General features: G+C 45.1%; 1 protein-coding gene across 6 annotated transcripts in view; it reads left to right on the top strand.

Moving 5' to 3' along the window:
* Positions 1 to 17005, top strand: part of LOC132394669 (butyrophilin subfamily 1 member A1-like) — a 398499-nt gene that overhangs the window by 12421 nt on the left and 369073 nt on the right. For all 6 annotated transcript variants that reach the window (XM_059971035.1, XM_059971038.1, XM_059971036.1 and 3 more), the window contains one exon: positions 1129 to 1476. In XM_059971035.1, the coding sequence (XP_059827018.1) occupies positions 1129 to 1476 (348 nt within the window). The remainder of the gene's footprint in view (positions 1 to 1128; positions 1477 to 17005) is intronic.

Below are 17005 nucleotides of genomic sequence, written 5' to 3'. Positions count from 1 at the left end.
CACGGAGACAACCTGCGCAGCTGTTTTGAGAGTTCAATGGATTCGGACCCCGATCTCACTGATCCTCCAAACTGCCGAGAGTCTTACCATTAATACTATATTCTGCTATCATGTTTGACCTACCAAAATGAACCACCTCAAACGTATCGGGCTTGAATCCCATCTGCCACTTCTCAGACCAGTTTTGCATCATATGGATGTCCCGCTGTAACCTCTGACAGCCCTCCACACTATCCACAGCACCTCCAACCTCTGTGTCATCATGTTCAATTGAGAGTAGTGATGGAGCCTCAAGATCCCAGGAGTCATGTTTGATTGGGAGTAGTGATGGAGCCTCAAGATACCAGGAGTGATGTTTGATTGGGGGTAGTGATGGAGCCTCAAGATACCAGGAGAGATGTTTGATTGGGAGTAGTGATGGAGCCACAAGATCACAGGAATGATGTTTGATTGGGAGTAGTGATGGGGCCTCAAGATCCCAGGATTGGTGTTTAATTGGGAGTAGTGATGGAGCCTCAAGTTTTTGGAATTTATATTAAAAAAATGACGATTGGACAATGTCAATATAAAGTTGGTACCTCAACCCTCAAAAGTTGGACCTTGAGCACTTGGAATGCAATAAACTTTTCTCATCAATTTTTTTACTTGTAATTTGGGCTTTTCTGTCCAGCTGCCACCTGGCTGGATTTCACATAGAGATTTCCGTGCTGAGTTCCACCCACACCATTACCCACCCTCAGACCCAAGCCACCCCTTTCTTCATGCCTGTTGGGTGGGTTGCGGTGGAGTAGCTGTGGGATGTTATTTTCCACCCCGGTGCTCTGTGGGATGCCAAAACTATTTTGATGGTTCAAGGGGATGGGGTAGAAGCAGGGGCAGAACCAATATTTTTTTTAATATTGTTATTATAATCCGTAGTAAATTTATATACAAACTTCTGTTATAACCAGCTACCAACTTACCCATTTCTATTTCACGGTATGTAATCAAAATCGTAATACTTGCTGAGATTTTTTTTCATTTCAGTTCACTGTCCTGGTTGTGTTGTAGTTGAACTGTATATTGGGTAACAAGTTCCTCATCAATGTTCAATATGGTTTCCTTGTCTTACCAATTATTTCTCTCCAGGTGATTCTATCCTACTTACACCCGAGGAGCCTTTTGTAGCCATTGCAGGTGAAGATGTTGTACTGGAATGTGAGCTGTTCCCACCAACCTCTGCCAGCAACATGGCAGTGCAGTGGCTGAAATCCGGTCTCAGCTCACCCATCCACATGTACAGACATGGACAAGATGACCCCCTCGCTCAGCACCAGGATTACAGAGGAAGGACAGAACTGTTTAAAGATGAAATCCCCGAAGGAATCGTTTCCCTCAGAATAAAGAATGTAAGGCGAGATGATGAAGGGCAATATATATGTTCAGTTGAAGACAGAACTGACTTCAAACAATCTGTAGTTGAGCTGCATGTTCTCGGTGAGTATTATTGCCATTTGTACCAAGGTATAGTGGGAAGCTTTTGTTTTGCATGCCATCCTGATAGATTACTGTGTACACAAGTATATTGAGGTAGTAAAAAGAAAACAATGTGGAATATGGTGCTGTTGTTGCAGAGAAATTACAGTGCAAGTAATTACACAATTACTCAATAAGGTGTGAGGGGTATATTGAGTTAGACTGGGGGTACAAGCGATCATATGTTAGTGTGTGAGAGATCTATTCAGGAGTTTGATAACCATGGCATAGAAACTGCCCTCGAGTCTGGTGGTTGGTGATCTAGGGTTTTTGTATCTTCTGCTCAATGGGAGAGGGTAAAGGAGAGAATGACCAGGGTGCGTCGGGTCTGTGATTATATCGGCTGCTTTTCCAACCCAGTGGGAATTGTAGACAGAATCAGTGGAAGAGATTCTGGTTTGCATGAAGGACCCGGCTTTGTTCACAACTCTTCAGTTTCTTCTCAAACCTTAGTCACAGAGTCATAGAAAATTTCAACACAGAAACAGGCCCTTTGGCCCATGTAGTCCATGGTGGATCATTTAAATTGCCTACCCCCATCGACTTGGACTGGGACCAGGGCCCTCCACACCCCTGCCAACCATGTACAGTCCCTAACCAAACTTCTCTTAAGCACTGAAATTGACCTTGTATGCTCTGCTTGTGTTGGCAGCTTGTTCCACACTCTCACAAACCTCCGAGTGAAGCAGTTTCCCCTCATGAGCCCATTAAACTTTTCACCTTTCACCCTTAACTCATGAGTTGATTGTAGTCCCACCCCACCTCAATGGAAAAAGACTGCTTGCATTTATCCTATCTATACCACTCATAATATTGTATACCTCTGTCAAATCTTCCTTCTATCTTCTATGTTCCAAGGAATAAAGTGCTAACCAATTCAATCTTTCCTTGTAACTTAGATCATCCAGACCCGGCAACATTCTTGTAAATTTTCTTTGTATTCTTTAAAATTTATTTACATCTTTCCTGTAGGTTGGTGACCAAAACTGTACACGATACTCCAAATTATACAACTTCAACATAGCAGCCAGATCCTGTAGTCAAAACTTTGATTTATGAAACACAATGTGCCAAAAATTTTCTTAGTGAACCTATCAACCCATGACACCGCTTTCAACAAATTCTGGACCTATATTCCCAGATTCCATTGTTCTACCGCAATCTTCAGTGTCCTATCACTCACTGTGTATGACCTATCCTGGTTGATACTATGAAGAACAATACTTTGCATTTGCCTGTATTAAATACCAGTTGTCATATTTCATTTCATTTCATTTTTCAGCTGGTCCAGATCCTGCTACAAGCCGTGATAGATTTCCTCATTGTCCACTACCCCCCCAATTTTGGTGTCATCTGCAAATTTGCTGATCCAGTTTACCACATTATCATCTAGTTCATTGAGAGAGATGACAAACAACACCGTACCCAGCACCGATCCCTCTGGCACTCCACTAGGCACAGGTCTCCAGTCAAAGAGGCAACACTCTACTACCAAGCTCTGGCTTCACTGACAGAGCCAATGTCTAATCCAATTTACTACCTCATCTTGAATGCTGAGTGACTGAACTGTCTTGATCAACCTCCCATGTAGGACCTTGTCAAACGCCTTACTAAAGTCAATGTAGACAACATCCACTACAACTCCAATTTAAACAATTCTGCGCCCCTCCTCCCCTGTTCACCACACTCCCTCCCCCCACCACCATGTGAAGCACGAGCAAACCTTCCTGTGAGGATGGTAGACCTCCTCCATCTCCAGTACAGTCCATCTCTTTTGTGCAGGTCCCACCTTCCCTAGAAGAGAGTCTAATGATCCAGATACCTTGTGCCCTCCCTCCTGCACCAACTCCTTAGCCATGAGTTAAAGGTTGTAATCTTCATATTTTTGTTCTCAGTAGTGTATGGCATGCATAGCAATCCTGCAGTCAGAACCCAGGAAGTCCTGCCCTTTAACTTGGCACCTAACTTCCAGAACTCACTTTGCAGAACAGCATCACTTTTCCTGCCTATGTCATTGGTACCTACATAGACCACAACCTCTGGCTGTTGACCATCCCACTTTGGAAAGCTGAGGACGCAGTCCAAGATGTCCCAGAGCTGGTCACCCGGGACACAACGTACCATCCAGGAATTTTGTTTTCATCCACAGAACCTCTTTTTCATTCTCCTCAGTAAAGTATCCCCTATCATCACAAGTTGCCTCTTCTACTGCCCCCTCCCCCCACCTTCTCTTCTGCTAGGTCATCACTTGGCACAGTAACCAAAGTACCCATTGTTGTGGTGGATGGCCATAGGGGTACTTTTTAAAAAAAAATTTCAATCTGTTTTATAGGTTTTAAACAAAAAAAGATACAAATCAGAGGAGAAGTTATAAGAAACACATAATGCAAAAAGTGTACAAACAACAAATACTATCAAAGTCACAGAAACCAGAACTCCTCCTGACAGATCATAGGAAAAAAAAAGATTAGAAATTTTTGATACACTAACCTAACCTAAAACAAAGAAAAAAGAGACTGGGCAGTCCATTTGAGGATAAAATTAATAAAGAAAAAAGAAAACATACTCCTAGTCAGTTCTGAACCTTTATGGATGACAAGGGACAAAAACGAAACAAACAAAAAACAAAAATAAAAGTTTACCTGAAAAAATAAAAAAGAGAGAGGAAAAAATTTAAATCAAATGAAAATATTGAATAAAAGGTCACCAGACTTGTTCAAAATTAAAAGATGTGTCAAACGTCCAGCTTCTAATTTTCTCCAAACTTAAGCAGGACATAATGGAGGAGAGTCAATAAAAAACAGTCGGTGGATTAGAATCTTTCCAGTATAACAAGATAGCTCTCCTAGCCAGTAAGGTTGAAAGGGCTGTCACATGTTGAGAGGAAATGGGAACACTTCCTGTTTCCTTTGGAATAATCCCAAAAATTGCTGTAAGTGAGTTAGGTTGTAAGTCCACACCTATAACTTTTGATAACGTTCTAAAATCATCCCTCCAAAAATTGTTTAACTTTGCACAGGACCAAAACATATGAGTTAGAGTAGCCACCTCGGCGTTGCATCTGTCACAGGTGGGGCTTATGTTAGAAATATATACACTAGTTTATCTTTGGACATATGCACCCTGTGTACTATCTTAAACTGAATTAGGGAGTGATGTGCCAAATAGATGAATTATTAACTAGATAATAAATTTTACTCCATTGATCATCTGAAAGTGAGTGTTGAAGTTCCATTTCCCAAGCACATTTAACCTTATCATTAGGCATCGTACGAGCATTCATTAATGGTTTATATATAATGGCTGTCAATCGTTTTTGAAGTAGTTTGAGCTGAAAAATAGCATGTATCATAGTTCAAAAAGCTGGTGGAACACAGCAGGCCAGACAGCATCTATAAGGATCCCCTACAAGGATCTATAAGGATGGCCTGTTGTGTTCCACCAGCATTTTGTGTGTGTTGTTTGAACTTCCAGCATCTGTAGATTTCCTCGTGTATCATTTTGGTAATTGAACAAATGGATAATTCGGTAGAAAATCAGATTAAAAATTCCTAACTTGCAAGTATCTAAAAAAAATGTGCACTAGATACAGTATATCATATTTATCCACTAACTGTGAAAAAGACAAACAATCCTCTGAAAACGATCTAAAACAGTTTTTATTCCCTTGGTTTTCCATATTAAAAAGACCTTATCCAGAGTTGATGGTTTAAAGAAAAAATTAAAATGGATATTACAAGAGAGTACAAAGTTATTTAATTCAAAAGACCTACGAAACTGAAACCAAATTTTTAAAGTATTGTGGCGACCCATTTCCTGGCGTATCCGAACCGACTCACAATTAGATAGCCTACGGGGGTTTGCGAGCACAGAGCTTTGGAGCCTCTGCGCCATGGGGGGCCGGTTGACAGAGGCTTAAAAGTGAGGCTGAAGTTTTCGAATAAAGTTTTTTCCTTCGACTGCAGTTACCGACTCCGTGTCGTAATTTTAGCGCTGCGTGTAGCACACCGCTACAATTGGTGACCCCGACGGTCCAAACGATTTTTGGACCAGAAATGACCGACGCCGCCTCTGTTCATGCGGTTTCGTTGAAACTGCCGGGTTTCTGGACACAGCGCCCGGACCTATGGTTCCAGCAAGCCAAAGCCCAATTCCACGTTCGCCAGATCACCTCAGCAGACACCCGCTACTACTACGTGGTGAGCTCCCTTGACCAGGACACAGCGGCCCAGGTCGCGGAGTTCATACAGTCGCCCCCGGCAGATGGCAAGTACACGGAATTCAAAGCCCTGCTCCTCAGGACTTTCGGACTCTCACAGTGCGAGCGGGCTGCCCGTTTACTGCACCTGGATGGCTTGGGCGACAGACCTCCATCGGCTTTAATGAATGAGATGTTGTCTCTAGCCAACGGACACACACCCTGCCTCATGTTTGAGCAGGCATTCCTGGAGCAGCTGCCCGAGGACATACGCCTGCTGCTGTCCGACGCAGATTTCAGTGACCCCCGGAAGGTGGCAGCCCGGGCGGACTTGCTGTGGAACGCCAAAAAGGTGAGCGGGGCGTCCATCGCACAGATCTCCCAGCCACGCTCCCGGCACCAAACCAGTCCAGGCCCGGCCGCAGAGCCCGCCAACCCCCGGCCCAATGAACACTGGTGCTTCTACCACCAGCGGTGGGGCGCAGAAGCCCGCCATTGTTGCCCGCCCTGCAAGTTCCTGGGAAACACCAGGGCCAGCCGCTGCTGATGGCTACGGTGGCTGGCCATCGGGATAGCCTCCTGTATGTGTGGGATAGAAGGTCGGGACGCCGGTTTTTGGTCGATACTGGGGCTGAGATCAGCGTTTTACCTCCGAAGAGTTACGACACCCGCAGCAGGGCACCGGGTCCCCCCTTGAGGGCCGTGAACGGCAGCACCGTAAGGACCTATGGCACCCGTCAGGTGCAGCTACAGTTCGGCTCCAGCCAGTTCATGTGGGACTTTACACTGGCCGCCGTAGCCCAACCTCTTCTGGGTGCGGATTTTTTGCGGGCTCACAGCCTACTGGTCGACCTGCCCAGGAAGAGACTGGTACACGCCGAGACCTTTCAGACGTTCTCCCTGGGTGCAGCCCAGTTGCCAGCCCCTCACCTCGGCTCCATCACGCTGTCCGACAACGACTTCACCAGGGTCCTGGTGGAGTTCCCATCGGTTCTGGCACCGCAGTTCACAGCGGCCATGCCCAGGCACGGCGTACAGCACCACATCCCGACCCAGGGACCACCCCTCCACGCCCGCGCTCGGCGGCTTCCCCCGGACAAGCTCCGACTGGCGAAGGAGGAGTTCCAGAGGATGGAGGAATTGGGGATCATCCGGCGGTCCAACAGCCCATGGGCCTCCCCCCTGCACATGGTGCCCAAAGCGACGGGGGGCTGGAGACCGTGCGGCGACTACCGCAGGCTGAACGAGGCTACCACACCAGACCGCTACCCTGTGCCGCACATTCAGGACTTTGCAGCAAACCTGCACGGCGCACGGATCTTCTCCAAGGTAGATCTCGTCCGGGGATACCATCAAATCCCGATGCATCCGGACGACGTCCCCAAAACGGCTCTCATCACCCCTTTCGGCCTTTTCGAGTTCCTCCGCATGCCGTTCGGCCTGAAGAATGCCGCACAGACGTTCCAGCGGTTAATGGACGCGGTGGGACGGGACCTGGACTTCGCGTTCATCTATTTGGATGACATCCTCATAGCCAGCGGCAGTCGTCAGGAGCATCTGTCCCACCTCCGTCAACTCTGGGCCCGACTGAGTGAGTACGGTCTTACAATCAACCCCGCCAAATGCCAGTTCAGACTCGATACCATTGACTTTCTGGGCCACAGGATTACTAAAGACGGGGCAACCCCTCTGCCCGCTAAGGTAGATGCGGTCCGCCACTTCCCCCGACCCACCACGATCAAAGGCCTTCAGGAATTCGTAGGTATGGTCAATTTCTACCGCCGCTTCCTCCCTTCAGCTGCCCGGATCATGCGCCCCCTGTTCGCCCTGATGTCGGGTCCGAGCAAGGACATTACCTGGGACGAGGAGTCCGCCGCCGCTTTCGTTCAAACAAAGGAAGCTTTGGCGGACGCCGCAATGCTAGTGCACCCCAGAAAGGACACCCCTACCGCCCTCACAGTGGACGCATCAAACACGGCAGTCGGTGGGGTGCTGGAGCAACTCATCGCAGGTCGCTGGCAACCCCTGGCATTTTTCAGCAAACACCTGCGGCCACCCGAGCTCAAGTACAGTGCTTTCTACCGGGAACTGTTGGCGCTCTACCTGGCAATCCGGCATTTCAGGTGCTTCCTAGAAGGTCGGCCCTTCACCGCGTTCACGGACCACAAACCGCTTACCTTTGCGTTTACGAAAGCGTCCGACCTCTGGTCGTCCCGCCAGCAACGCCACCTGTCCTACATCTCTGAATACACGACGGATGTCCGGCACGTCTCGGGTAAGGACAATGTCGTGGCGGATGCGCTCTCTCGCCCTACCGTTCATGCCCTTTCCCAAGGGGTAGACTTTGAGGCACTGGCAGAGGTGCAGCAGGCGGATGAGGAGATTCCGAGTTACAGAACCGCAGTCTCCGGTTTGCAGCTCCTGGACCTCCCCGTAGGCCCGGGTGAGAGGACCCTACTCTGTGACGTCGCCACCGGCCAGCCCCGTCCAGTCGTCCCGACAGCATGGCGGCGCCGCGTTTTCGACTCCATTCATAACTTGGCGCATCCCTCCATCCGGACAACTGTCCGGATGGTTTCCAGCAGGTTCGTTTGGCACGGACTCCGCAAGCAGGTCAGTGAATGGGCCAGAACGTGCATGCACTGCCAGACGGCCAAGGTGCAGCGACACACCAAAGCCCCACCGCAGCAGTTCCATCCCGCCCACCGGCGTTTCGACCACATTCATGTGGATATCGTGGGCCCCCTGCCAGTGTCGCGCGGAGCGCGTTACCTCCTGACTATCGTGGACCGGTTCACAAGATGGCCAGAGGCGGTCCCGCTCACCGACACCACCTCCGAATCTTGTGCCCAAGCCCTGATCGCCACCTGGATATCTCGCTTTGGTGTACCAGCCCACATTACCTCCGACAGAGGCGCCCAGTTCACCTCCAGCCTGTGGTCAGCTATGGCCAGCCTTTTGGGGACTCAGCTGCACCACACAACTGCCTACCACCCACAGTCGAACGGGCTAGTGGAGCGTTTCCACCGTCACCTGAAGTCGGCCCTCATGGCCCGCCTGCGAGGAGCCAACTGGGCGGACGAGCTTCCCTGGGTCCGACTTGGCATCCGCACAGCGCCCAAGGACGACCTGCACGCCTCGTCGGCCGAGTTGGTATACAGCGCGCCCCTGGTCGTCCCCGGGGAGTTCCTACCAGCCCCAAGGGGGCAGGAGGAAGAACCCGCAGCAGTCCTGGGCAGACTACGCGAGAAGCTCAGTAACCTGGCCCCCATACCCACTTCACAGCACGGGCGGCACCCGACCTGCGTACCCAAAGACCTACAGAACTGTAAGTTTGTGTTTGTACGAAGGGGCGGGCATCGGCCGCCGCTGCAGCGGCCATACGAAGGGCCGTTTATGGTGCTCCGGAACAACGGGTCCACGTTCGTGCTGGACGTTGGGGGGAAAGAGGAGGTTTTCACGGTGGACCACCTCAAACCGGCCCATGTGGACCTGGCGCAACCGGCTGAGTTTCCGGCGCCTCGGCGCAGAGGCCGACCTCCCAAGCAGGTTCTGGCCCAGACTGTGGACATTGGGGGGTGTATCGCCGGTTCTGGGGGGGGGGGGGGGGGGTTATGTGGCGACCCATTTCCAGGCGTATCCGAACCGACTCACAATTAGATAGCCTACGGGGGTTTGCGAGCACGGAGCTTTGGAGCCTCTGCGCCATGGGGGGCCGGTTGACAGAGGCTTAAAAGTGAGGCTGAAGTTTTCGAATAAAGTTTTTTCCTTCGACTGCAGTTACCGACTCCGTGTCGTAATTTTAGCGCTGCGTGTAGCACACCGCTACAGTATGTTTAACAATTGGACCAAGACCTTGTCTACCTATCCTGGAGAACAAAAAAGGAAGAGGAGCTCCCAGTAAAGAAGCTAAAGGAAACCCCCTTACTGAATTGTCCTGCAAATGTAACCATGAAGGGCAGTCCTGGTTATCTATACCGTGAATCCAGAAGATGATATAACGAATATTAATTGCCAATAATAAAATAATAAAGTTTGGTAGCACCAGTCCTCCATCTTTTTTTGATTTTTGCAATAAAGATTTATTCAGTCTGGAGCTTTTATTATTCCAAATGAATGACAGGATCATGGAATCTATTCTATCAGATAACATTTTCGGAACAAAATATGGAACCACTTGAAATCTATATAAAAATTTCGGTAAAATAACAATTTTTATAGCATTTATTTGACCAATTAATGACATCGACATAGACGACCATTTAGAGAGTATTTGTTATGTATATTCAATTAGAGAAAAATTATACTTATATAGGTCTTTAAAATTTTTATTAATTTTAATACCAAGTTAAGTAAAATAGACTTTAGCAATATTAAAAAGTATTTGATCATAATAATCAGAGTAATTATTAATAGGAAATAATTCACTTTTATATAAGACCATAAGATATAGGAGCAGAGAAAATACTAAATTCAGTAAATATAGATAACATAAAGGGAATAGATTTCCTAGCGTCTGAAATTTAAACTAATAAATCATCCACATATAATGAAACCTTATGTAGTTTATCCCCTCTCTTAATACCCTGCACTGTATTAGAATCCCTAAGAGTAATAGCAAGTGTTTCGAAAACCAAATTAAATAATAAAGGACTGAGAGGACAACCCTGACAGGTTCCTCTATATAATCTAAAGTAAGGAGACTTTTAATTATTAGTTATAACTGCAGCCACTGGGGCTTGATAAATCAGTTTGATCCAGGAAGTAAATCCCACACCAAAATTAAACCTCTTCAAATCCTGAGACAGATAAGGCCACTTCACCCCGTCAAAAGCTTTCTCTGCATCCAGAGACACAATACATTCAGATTCTTTAACTGAGGGGGAATAAATGATATTTAACAGTCTTCAAATATTAAAATGTGAGTACCTATTTTTAATAAATCCAGTTTGGTCATTTGAGATAGCAGTAGGCAGAAAATTCTCAAGTCTATTGGCTAAAATCTTAGAGAGGATTTTAAAATCTACATTCAGTGATGAGATAGGTCTAAAGGATGCACATTCCAATAAATCTTCTCCTTTGTTAGGAATCAATGAAATTAATGCCTCATTAAAAAGTTTTTGGAAGATTCCTAGAGGATATAGAATCAGTAAAAGTTTGACAAAGCATTTCATTGAAAGTCTTATAAAATTCCATTGTATACCCATCTGGTCCTGGAGCTTTCCCTAATTGCAAAGAGGATATAGCTTTAACTATTTCCTCCTGTTTAATAGGTGCATCTAATGTATTAATACCTCGAGTTGAAATTTTATGTACATTTAATTTTTGCAAAAATCTATTCATAATAAAAGTACTATCAGAGAATTCAGATTTATAAAGATTGGAGTAAAAATCCATAAATGTCTTATTAATTTCATAAGGATCTAATGTTTCAGTTCTGTCTGGTCTGCGTATTTTCAAAATCTGTCTTCTACCCATGGCCGCTTTTAACTGACCAGCCAAAAGTTTACCTGACTTCTCTCTATGTATATGAAATAAACTTTTAATTTTAAATATTTGCTGTTCAATATTGAAGGTCAGAAGCAAATCATATTGTATTTGAAGTTCAACCCTTTCCTTATATGGATCTTCAGTAGGTTTTACTGAATACGTTTTGTATATCTCTCTAATTTTATTAGTAAGCACTGACAGTTCCCCTTTAGTTTTCTTTCTAAAAGCTGCTGAATATGAAATTATCTGTCCCCTAAGGAAAGATTTCATCATATCCCATACAACCAAGTTTGACATTCCTTCAGTTGTATTAAATTCAAAAAATATGGAAATTTGCTCCTTAATAAAACTAACAAAGGCTGGGTCCTGTAGCAATATGGGGTTCAATCTCCACTGTGACATTTTCAAAAAACTATCAGAGAGCTTCAGGGTTAATTTCAGAGGCGCGTGATCTGACGACGCAATGACATCATACACACACTCAACAACAGAGTGTAGCAAACGTGTATCTAAAAAAAAGTAATCAATTCTAGAATATTTATGATGAACGTGTGAAAAAAATGAAAAATCTTTTTCATTAGTGTGTTTATATCTCCAGATATCTACCAGGCCATATTCTAGTAGAAAAAAATTAATGTAAGCCGCCGCTTTATTGGGAAGCGACGGATTGGTTGATGGCCTGTCGATCGCCGGATTCAGACAGCAATTAAGGTCACCACTCATAATCAGATTATATTCATTCAGATTCGGTAGCTCAGAGAAAAGCTTCTTAAAAAATTCAGAACTGTCTAAATTAGGTGCATATACACACACCAAAGCTACCCTTTGATCACATAGTAAACAGGTGACAATTAAATATCTTCCAATCGAATCAGTAATAGTATTAAAATGTACAAAAGGGATTTTAGAGTTAACAAAAATAGATACCCCTCTAGCTTTACTAGTCAACCAAGAATGATATAAAGGGCCTTTCTAAAATTAAAAAAAAATAGTCATCATCTTGTCTCCATATATGATTTTCTTGCGCAAAAATACTATCTGCATTAAGTGTTTTTAATTTCTTAAAAATCTTTTTACGCTTAATAGGATGATCCACACCATTCAGATTCCGAGAGATTATATTAATTTTATTAACATCCATGTTTAAGATTTAATTTGATATTTTATAAAGGAAACTAATGCACAGGCACACATTTAACCAAAAGGAACAGCTATGACTGGCAGGAGTGAGATGTTTGAGAGAAAATATCCATCAAGAAAACTGCCCAATCGAGAAAGGAAACCTATTCTAATAGCCCCCCCACCTGCAAAGCCCAAAAAACAGCAACTAATAAGCTGATCGCATGCTAACTAATAACCCTTGACCCTATCCTCCATTTTGCAGCTACGCATATTAAAATTGAAATACTCATCCCCCCACAATTTAGCCATAATAAAAAAGACAAACAAATTTCAAATATTGCAATGTTATGTCTAACAATAATAAAAACGTAACTGGTGACGGCCATCTTAAATTCATCTAAAGTATATTAATCACGTACTCAGAGAAAAGTGAATCCAAGCAAATAAAATTAAAACTAGAGTTCTTTCTTTCAAAAGAACTTACAAGTCATACAGAAAATTAGATGAATATATATCTATCAAACCTAAAACTATATTAATATTGGGACAAACAAAAAAATAGAAAAAATAATTCAAGCCAGGTCCTATACGGACCTCTATAATATAATACTGTAAAAGTCCCCTACAAAGCAATTATGAATATATACTAATTATTAACAAATAAAGAGAAAAATTTTATCAGCCAAGTCCCATATGGACTTTCAAAAAGTGTAGAATAGACTTTGCTCAGAGCATCTCTAAACATCTCATACATCAGAGTTACCTATTCAGGTTACATTCGGCTTAGCTTGGAGATTTTTAATACACTGCCAGCCCTCATCAGGGGAGTAGATCCTCTGTGGCTGAGAATCAGCAGGAAAGATTATCAGCCACGCTGGGGACCGAAGGGATGGATGGAGATTTTTCTTATACATTTCGCTCATGACTTCTCAGTATTTCCTTCTTTCAGCAAAAATCTCAGGGGGAAAATCTTCAACTATACGGATCATTCGGGAGGCAGAGGCAGAGATAGATAGGAGTTATCAAGAGGTAGTCACACCAAAAAAACCAAGAAGTAGGCAGATGGGTGACGGTCCAGAGAGGCAGCGGGAGCAGACAGAGAGAGCAGAGCACCCCTGCGGCCATTCCCATTAACAATAAGTATACCGTACTGGATACTGTTGATGGGGATGACCTACCAGGAATGAGTTGTAGTGGTCCTGCCTCTGGCACAGAGGTTGAATCCTCAACTAGAAAGGGGAGGAGGGAAGAGAAGAGAGCGATAGTTTTAGGGGATTCTATAGTCAGGGGGGCAGATAGGAGATTTTGTGGGGCAGATCGGGAGTCTCGGATGGTATGTTGCCTCCCTGGTGCCAGGGTCTGGGACATCTCAGATTGGGTGCAGGCTATTCTTGAGAACGAGAGCATGAACCCAGATGTAGTGGTCCATGTAGGGACCAACGATGCAGGTAAGGTGAGTGAGGGGGTCCTGCTTAGAGAGTTCAGGGAGTTAGGAGTGAAGCTGAAAGGCAGGACCTCCAGGGTGACAATCTCGGGATTGCTACCTGTGCCACGTGCGAGTGAGGCGAAGAATAGAATGATTATGCACATCAATACAAGGCTGAGAGCATGGTGCAGGAAGGAAGGGTTCAGGTTTTTGGATAATTGGTCTTTGTTCCAGGGACATTGGGATCTGTTTCGAAGGGACGGTCTACATCTGAACCGGAGGGGTACTAACATTCTTGCAGGAGTGTTTGCCAGTGCTTCTCGGGGGGGGTTTAAACTAGATGTACAGGGGGTAGGGATCCAGATCCAGAGGGTTGGTCAGAAGGAGCATGGGGTTAAATGTGTAGAAGGTTTGGGTGATCTTGCGAAGGTCATCAAAATTCAGGGTGCAATTAGCCCGATGGAAGTTCAAGGAGCTGGGTTAGGTACAGTAGATAATGTTTTAAGCAAAGAGAGGAGGAATGGCCTAAGAATTCTATACTTGAATGCGCGTAGTGTCAGAAATAAGACAGATGAGCTTGAAGCTCAGATGAAAATGGGGAACTACGATATTGTTGGGATAATGGAGACATGGCTGCAAGGGGATCAGGCCTGGGAATTGAGTGTACCAGGGTATACGTGCTATCGTAGAGACAGAAATATGGGAAGAGGGGGTGGGGTGGCCCTGTTGGTGAGGAATGAGTTTCAGTCCTTAGCAAGAGGTGACTGGGAACAGGGGAAGTACAGTCTGTGTGGATTGAGCTGAGGAACAGTAAGGATAAAAAGACCCTAATGGGTGTTGTGTACAGGCCCCCAAACAGTAGCGTGGATATTGGGTACAAGTTGATTAGGGAGTTAACATTGGCATGTGCTAAAGGTAATGCAGTCGTTATGGGAGATTTCAACATGCAGGTGAACTGGGAGAATCAGGTAGGTGCAGGACCCCAGGATAGGGAGTTTGTGTAGTGTCGAAGAGATGTATTTTTGGAACAGCTTGTGCTTGAGCCAACCAGGAATGAGGCTATTTTGGACTTGGTGATGTGTAATGAACAGGAATTGATAAGTGATCGTGAAGTAAAGGAGCCATTAGGAAGTAGTGATCATAACATGATAAGTTTTTATCTACAATTTGAGAGGGATAAGGGCAGATCAGAGGTGTCAGTGTTGCAATTAAATAAAGGAGACTACGGAGCCATGAGGGAAGAGCTGGCCAAAGTTAAATGGGCGGATGCCCTGGAAGGAAAGACAGTGGATCAGCAGTGGCAGATATTCTTGGGGATAATACAAAAGATGCCAAAGCAGTTCATTCCAATGAGAAGGAAGGATTCAAAGAGGGGGAAGGGGCCACAGTGGTTGACAAAGGAAGTCAGAGATTGTATAGCATTAAAGAAAAAGAAGTATGACAGGGCTAAGATGAGTGGGAATACAGATGATTGGGAAAGTTTTAAGGAACAGCAGATCTTAACTAAAAAAGCAATGCGGAGAGAAAAAATCAGGTATGAGCTCAGTCTAGCCAGGAATATAAAAGGGGATAGCAAAAGCTTTTTTAGCTATGTGAAGAGAAAGAAGATAGTTAAGAACAATGTTGGCCCCTTGAAGAATGAATTGGGAGAAATTGTTATGGGAAACAGGGAAATGGCAACAGAATTTAACGCGTACTTTGGATCTGTCTTCACCAGGGAGGACACAAGCAATGTCCCAGATGTATGGATGGGCCAGGGTCATTAGATATCAGAGGAATTGAGACAGATTGACATTAGGAAAGAAACTGTGATGAGTAGACTGGTAGGACTGAAGGCTAATAAATCCCCGGGTCCAGATGGTCTGCATCCGAGGGTTCCAAAAGAGGTGGCTCAGGAAATTGCGGATGCATTGGTAATCATTTTCCAATGTTCCTTAGATTCAGGATCAGTTCCTGAAGATTGGAGAGTGGCTAATGTTATCCCACTTTTCAAGAAGGGAGAGAAGGAGAAAACGGAGAACTATCGCCCTGTTAGCCTAACGTCAGTCGTGGGGAAGATGCTTGAGTCCATTATTAAGGACGAAATAGTGGCACATCTTTATGGCAGAAATAGGATTAGGCCGAGCCGGCATGGATTTACCAAGGGCAAATCATGCTTGACTAATCTGTTGGAGTTTTTTGAGGGTGTAACAAGGATGTTAGACGAGGGTAAGCCAGTGGATGTTGTGTACCTAGATTTTCAGAAGGCATTCGATAAGGTGCCACATAGGAAATTGGTGAGTAAAATCAGAGCTCATGGCATTGGGGGCAGGATAGAAAACTGGTTGGCAGATAGAAAGCAAAGGGTAGTAGTGAATGGGTGTTTCTCGGACTGGCTGGACGTGACTAGTCGGGTACCACAGGGCTCTGTATTGGGACCACAGCTCTTTACGATTTATGTCAACGATTTAGATGAGGGCATTGAAAACTATATCAGCAAGTTTGCTGACAATACTAAACTGGGTGGCAGTGTGACATGCGAAGAGGACATTAGGAGAATACAGGGAGACTTGGATAGGCTGGGTGAGTGGGCAGATACTTGGCAGATGTCATTCAATGTGAATAAATGTGAAGTTATCCACTTTGGAAGCAGGAACAAGAGGGCAGAGTATTGTCTGAACGGTGTAGAGTTAGGTAAGGGAGAAATGCAAAGAGACCTAGGAGTCCTAGTTCACCAGTCAATGAAGGTGAATGAGCAAGTGCAACAGGCAGTGAAGAGGGCAAATGGAATGTTGGCCTTTATTACAAGGGGAATTGAGTACAAGAGCAAGGATGTCCTTTTGCATTTGTACAGGGCCCTGGTGAGACCACACCTGGAATATTGTGTACAGTTTTGGTCTCCAGGTTTAAGGAAGGACATTCTGGCAATTGAGGAAGTGCAGCGTAGATTCACTAGGTTGATTCCTGGGATGGCAGGGCTGTCTCACGCAGAGAGATTGGAGAGATTGGGCTTGTACATGCTGGAATTGAGGAGATTGAGAGGGGATCTGATTGAAACGTTTAAGATAATTAAAGGATTTGATAGGATTGAGGCAGGAAATATGTTCCAGATGTTGGGAGAGTCCAGTACCAGAGGGCAAGGATTGAGAATAAGAGGTCAGTTATTTAAAACAGAGTTGAGGAAGAGCTTCTTCTCCCAGAGAGTTGTGGGAGTATCTGAGAAGAACTTTAACAGGTCACCAACTTCAGTATTTTCAGGCAGACCCAGTATACGC

This window comes from Hypanus sabinus, chromosome 5, assembly GCF_030144855.1.
Source record: "Hypanus sabinus isolate sHypSab1 chromosome 5, sHypSab1.hap1, whole genome shotgun sequence".
NCBI classification, from domain to species: domain Eukaryota; kingdom Metazoa; phylum Chordata; class Chondrichthyes; order Myliobatiformes; family Dasyatidae; genus Hypanus; species Hypanus sabinus.
Note: the sequence above shows the minus strand (reverse complement) of the source record. Positions and strands in the feature narration are given on the sequence as shown.